Genomic DNA, 6,260 nt, shown 5'->3' with positions numbered 1-6,260 from the left:
TTCCATATCAAGGGAATGCTTTGTTTACTATGGGAGGACACCATATCTCAAATTTAGAGACAAGAGTTGTTTGGGTAAATTGTAAATAATCCAGGGTGATCAAAAAGAAATATTAAAAAATTAAATAAAAAATCATTGGCTTTTTTTCAAATAAAACAACCAAGCTTCATAATTTTAGCATTTAAAAAAAGGGTGTCTTTGTAAAAGGTAGAATATTTTTGAAAGTTGTAGATTTCAAAACATTAGCAATAAAACGTTTTTTCATTGTAAAAATGCTATGATATTACTTTACCAAGAAGCATGATAGAAATATCACTTATTTTTTTATGAATCTTAACATTCATTCAAGATAAATAAGCGATTAATACAATTATTTAAATGTTTCATTTCGTAGAATTCAAGCAAATTGAGTTAAAAACTTTTTGACATTTGCTGAAAAGGCGCAGAGAGTATGAATGTTTTTTTTATGTTTACGTTTTATTTACTATTAGTATTTTCTTCATTAGTTCTTTTTAAACCTTGCATAGACCCGAGACATTTTTTTTGTATTAAAATAGCAATAATAACAGTAGAAAATTACTAAGTGGGGATCCAAAAAAAGTGTCCCCCTTTACAGTAAGCCAAAATAGTGACATTCTGTAGCGCTCAGTTTTTTTTTGGCAATGTTTTATGCCGAAATCTACAACTTAGGAAACGTTATACAAAGAAATCTTTGAATGCTTAATACGATAAAATTATAAAAACGAGGTGTTTCCATTTGAAAAAAAGTTTTAATTTAAAATGTTTAATGTTATTTTTTAATCGCTATGTGTATATTTATTTTTAGAACATCAAAAAATCAATCTCAAATATATAACAATGACTTTCAGTGGAAGAAATCGATTGCTCTATTTGAATATGCAAATGTCACTTTGACATAAGATTCAAAATGTGGAATTTGCATAGAGAGTTCTGATTGTTCACGAAAATACAATCACCCTGTTCTAATAACAACATAATATAATAATATGGTCAAAACAACTTTTCTTCATTGCTCGCAAACAGTGAATGGAAATTCTTAGGTGAACAATGTTATAATATATAGATAAGAAGTCCCCGACAATTTTATTTTCATTCACAGAGTTAATGCCGTTTAGATGAGCGACGATTATGTGAAGTGGCTGCCTTTTTCACCAGACCTGAATCTCATGGAACACGTCTTTAATTGTCGCCAGAGTTGTACACTATACAACATCAAGAGCCAATAAACAGTCAGGACCTTAATGCCTTCACGATCGGATAAATCATCTGAGAGTAGGAATGGATTAATAAGAAGTAAAGGAAGCAATACTTCTTAATTAATTAGTTAACATTGAAACTGTTTTGTTTAATATTCATACATCAGATATTCAGAAAAACCAATTAATAAATTTAAAAAATAAATAAAATCAAATTCTTATTTTGTTTCACACCTGATAGGGGGCGCAAGACTGTTGCCTATGAATGAGGTCTTCGATGAGTGGTGTAGGTCTAGGTCCATTTAGTCAACTAATAACCGTCGTCTGTATTTAAAGCACTTAATTGATCTCCGCCTTCCTTCAGGACTTTATTTAAAGCACACAGATATATATTTAAAAAAAAAGATAACAAACGAGATCTGATCCGCTCCCACGGCAATTTCTGTGAGGATCCAGCTCGCGGATACCACTTATCGCACCGGGACTTTAATAAATAACGAAATCGAAATCCGAAAACTAGCATACGAACATGTTGCCGGCGGTGGAATTGGACCCGCCGCCGCCGCAACCGGGCGGAGGTGGTTGATCGTTCCTGTTCTGTTTCCTGGCGTACGTCCTGTTGACGCTCGATCTTTTCGTTTCCTGCTCCAATTCGGAATGGTCTTTGGCGAGGATCGATTGCAAGGCGGGCGAGAGTGAACCGCAGGGCAAATTATTCGGTTCTGTCACGTCTTCCCTGTTGTAGAATAGTATGTAGGGAGTTTCAGGCGGTTTTAGACAGTGCAGATCCTCTTCCGAGGTCTTGGTCACGGAACAGTCGTTGAACTTGTACCATTCGGCGTCGTCTTTCGCGAAAGTGTAGTAATGGCCGCAATCGACGCTCGTGCCGTAGTGCACCACGGCGGCGTACAAGTCGAATTGTGCACCGTCCAAGCAGATCTGGTTGTCCAGTTTGACCCTCTGGAGTAGCTTGGTCCTTGTGTGGGACGCGGCGTCGTATCGAAAGTGTTTCAGAGTGAGCACCAGGCGCGCCGGCGCTTCCACAATTTTTGTGATTCGTTCGCCATCTGAGAAAATTTAACCAATCCATAGGTTGGCTAATCACAAACAATAAACGGGGCATTCCTAAATTAATTAAAATGGTGTTTCATATAACGCAAGTGCTCTTAAGAAAAGTTTCAAAGTGGTCAAAAATAACAACAAAGTTTTCCCATGGCCGGCACCTAAATAACTTACAGTCGCAGCAATTAAGATAAGACTTTGTGCACAGTAAAAAGAGATCGTAAAATAAATAATAATAAAATATTAAGAAGTATGAACCACTTAAAACTAAGGGCGCCAACATAACAATAAAAGGATTCCTATGGGTACCCTTTGTAAATGTAAAATATTACAGCTTCACCATAGTGTCAATCAGATAAAAATAATAACTTATCAATAAAATAAGAGTGCACATACTTACTTCTCGTCATAGAAAAGGATACAATGCTAGGATATAATTAATTTACTATAGAGCAGTGTTTTGGAGTAGATAAGAGGATTTTTTAATAAATTGTAATAAAGTATCTTTTGAAAAACTTGGCATAGATAAAAGTAGTAAAGACAAAAGCTTTAAAATAAATAAAAGAATAACATATTCGTTAAAAAAAAAGTATTAATCCATATCTAGCAAAAAATGAAAAATTCTCTATTAAACAATATCTATAATATAGTATCATTGTTGTATCATCTATTTTTAAAAGCTCCCCCCATAATTGTCAGGGTTCAATTTTTCGCAATGAATATTAGTTGCATGTAAACACATTGAGTTGACATAAATAGCAAGTAAAACTTTTTGACCAGCAGGGTGATATAAAGCTTGAATCAAAACTTCTAACTTTTTTTTTAGAAAATTTTCATTATCTTCTTTGGCAGAGAATTTTTTAACAAACAAAGTGAATTCGTCAATTACATCCATTTTTTCTTGAAGATAAACGTCCGCTTCATCCGTTAATGAAGCATAAAATTTTTGGTATGTTTGGTTCTTTGAAAATCGTTTGCAAAGTTGTACTTTTTCTTTGTTATAAAAAGCTGCAGTGTAATCTGAACTGACCATGGATGCTTTACAAGAACTCTCGAGGATAAAAGACAAAGACAAAAGACGAATTTTAAAGAAAAATTAAAACGAGCCTACAGAAGAACCAGGGAAACCAGATAACTATTATAGGAGAACAGACCTTTGCAACTAAGATTTGTATAAAACCATACGCCCTCTAGCGTAACTTTTTCAAAAAATTCTAGTCGTAGGTAGTCGAAAACTTTCTATATCTTCAAATAGGATATGCTCTCCTAGGAACTTTTTTGGCAAATCCTGTGCATAAATACAGATCAACACCTCCAATATGAAAGAATTTAGATTGAAACTTGAGCATAACTTGCTAATAAAATAGCATACTTTTATTTGGCATGTTCCTGTTTTAATAACTACTTTTTTTTGTTTTTTAAATCACACCACAAATTGAAAAATGCACACGCATAAAAAATTTCAATTTGTTCGGTTAATTATTCCATTTTTCCACAGGAGAAATAATTAAAATACATAAAAATAATTAATTAATAAAATAAAATAAATAATTAAATAAAAAATAATTTAAAAATTTAAAACGACTTATTTGACTGTTGTAAAATCAGCCTGGGTTTTCTTTCTTTCAATTAGAATGTATCATTAATTATAGTGACCCATTCAAGTGCAAAAACTCATTTTTATATGCAAGTTTCTTTTTATACATATTTATTTTAAGTGTTTTGCTTGACCTTTGGTTAATGTGGTATGATTATCAATTATCTAAGATTAATCGACATTGAAATAAAAAAAAAGTTCCATGTTCTTACCAGTTAAACAGTTGCATAGATCACATCTATACTGATTGTCGCCACAGAGTTTTTCAGGTTGAAGAAAATAATCCAATAAATTTTGTACTGACTGGTTCTCATCTCCATTCGGAATAGAGAGTTGTAGATCTCTAAAATTATCAACATTCTCGCTCTTGGTGCCACATCTGGCGCATCTTGACACGGTCATTGTTTTCCCGCCAAAAGATTGCTGCACAACAGTCACAGTTGTTGCAGGCTGATCCAATTTTTCATCTATATAAATACAACATCCTCATTATTTGCATTTAATTGAGGCTGGAGAGGAGCTTACCCGCCACAGTTATATCACTTGCAGGGACACCCTTTTCTTGTTCATGCAAAGTATCCAAAAGGTATCCTAAACATTCCGAACTATCATGCTGGTGACCCACTACAAAACCCGGAGGTCTCAAAAGCAGCAAAATATCTTTTGGTGAAATAGCGAATCTTTTAGAATGTTGCATGAGGGCAAACAAAATTTGCAGTTTTGATGTCAGTGGCATCATGGGACGACTATTAAGCAGAATTTTGTTTCTGAAAGTTTTTGTCATAAATAAAGCCTGCAAGATGCTGTTCATGTAGCATGTGTTTCCTAGATTGTTGAGTCCCACTTTACTAATTGACCTGGTTGAAAGAGATATATTAACACCATCAGACCATGGCTGGCAATTGATTCCCTTTTTGTATGGTATTCCTACACAATAAGGATGAAGTATCCTCTGTAGGGGTTCATACAAATCCTCATGACCAGGAAATAAATCAATTAAGGCCACAAATAGACTGACGAGTTGCTGTAAATATGCGCGACCTGTATCCTCTTTCTCAAGAATTTCAACTAGCTTAGGAATATAAGGTATCACTTTGTGAAATGCTTGGGGATTATTTTGCATTCGCGTTAGCATATAATGAATCACAGGTGATACACATTTCCTGCTGGATGGCAAGATTAAGAGTTTAAAAAGGGGCTCAATAGTTGCCAAGGTGACCTCCACCAAAATATCGTAATGATGTTCCGCCTCAAGACCTTTCATATAGCAAAGTACCAATGGACCAAGATTTTCAGTCCAAGTCCATTTTGTTAGCCAAATACATAAAGTGTAGAGAGCTCTTTCAAGGTTTTTTTCAGGATAACCAGAGTTCATAATATATTTAACAGCACCTATTAAATAAAAATACCTGCTTTAGTACCCTCGTCGGAAAGCAAAAGAAATATTTAAACATTGTTCTAACCTGGCATTGAATCCAAATCAATTAATTGCAATACAATAGACATCACGGGCGATGGGCTTTTTGTTGGATTACAAATTTCATCATATAAAGCTTTAAGTGTTACAAATATCACTTCCATATTTGCACACTCTTTTACTAGAATGCTCTGGACACTTTTGATGTCTTCTATAAATTTCATGTATGTCGCAGGATCATTTGGTACTGTGACGGTCCCCAAAGCCATAACAATTTGGGCATACTTATTATTTCTATTACCATCTCGGAGTTGCGTATCTTGTAGAACTCTGAGAATAATTTGTAGGCGCGCTTCTGTTGAAGGCGCCACATACCCCACAACTTTTTGCTTGACAGCCATTATTCTAAAATCATTTCACATTTTATGTATTTGAGGGTGATAAGTAACAATTATAATTTTTCCAATGTAATGTGTATCGTGACATTACTACAACGAAAGATATAAATAGAGATGTTACTAAGCATTACATTTTAGGAAATTGAAAGAATAATATACTAACCTTCACGTCAGCTCAATGTTACGGAAGTCAAATTGACAAAGAAATTTCTGTCAACGCCAGGTTTCCCAAACTAAGACTTTGATTTGGGTGTTTAGAGGAATAAGTCTGCCAGTAATTAAATTTTAAAATTTTTAATCAAAATAATAATCACACTTTCACAAGGGACAGATGGTTAGTTACACATAGACTACGGAATTACGAAGACAGGTAAAATCACAGATAAAATAGTTTCTATGCACATGGTTTAGGAAGCTAAAGTGAATCATAAGCACAGTAAACAAAAAATGGCAAGTTACTTTGTGTTTGTCAGTCCTGACCGACCGATGGAAATTCGTGACATTTTATAACCATCAACCAACGATTTGATTGATTGATTGATTAATTAGTTATGTACCCAAACTACACC

The 6,260-nt window shown here is 34.1% G+C and overlaps 1 protein-coding gene across 1 annotated transcript; it reads right to left on the bottom strand.

Annotated features, from left to right (window-relative positions):
• Nucleotides 1–665: 665 nt before the first annotated feature.
• On the bottom strand, nucleotides 666–6,039 carry LOC132707332 (ubiquitin carboxyl-terminal hydrolase 35). Its single transcript, XM_060679139.1, has 5 exons — nucleotides 5,855–6,039; nucleotides 5,340–5,698; nucleotides 4,402–5,268; nucleotides 4,089–4,343; nucleotides 666–2,284 (listed from the first exon to the last, which is right to left on the bottom strand). The coding sequence occupies exons 2-5, from the start codon at nucleotides 5,692–5,694 to the stop codon at nucleotides 1,734–1,736; spliced, it is 2,028 nt and encodes a 675-aa protein (XP_060535122.1). The 5' UTR covers nucleotides 5,695–5,698; nucleotides 5,855–6,039; the 3' UTR covers nucleotides 666–1,733.
• Nucleotides 6,040–6,260: the final 221 nt, after the last annotated feature.

Source organism: Cylas formicarius, unplaced genomic scaffold (assembly GCF_029955315.1).
Source record: "Cylas formicarius isolate icCylForm1 unplaced genomic scaffold, icCylForm1.1 PGA_scaffold_9__14_contigs__length_23061073, whole genome shotgun sequence".
In the NCBI taxonomy this organism is placed as follows: Eukaryota; Metazoa; Arthropoda; class Insecta; order Coleoptera; family Brentidae; genus Cylas; species Cylas formicarius.
Note: the sequence above shows the minus strand (reverse complement) of the source record. Positions and strands in the feature narration are given on the sequence as shown.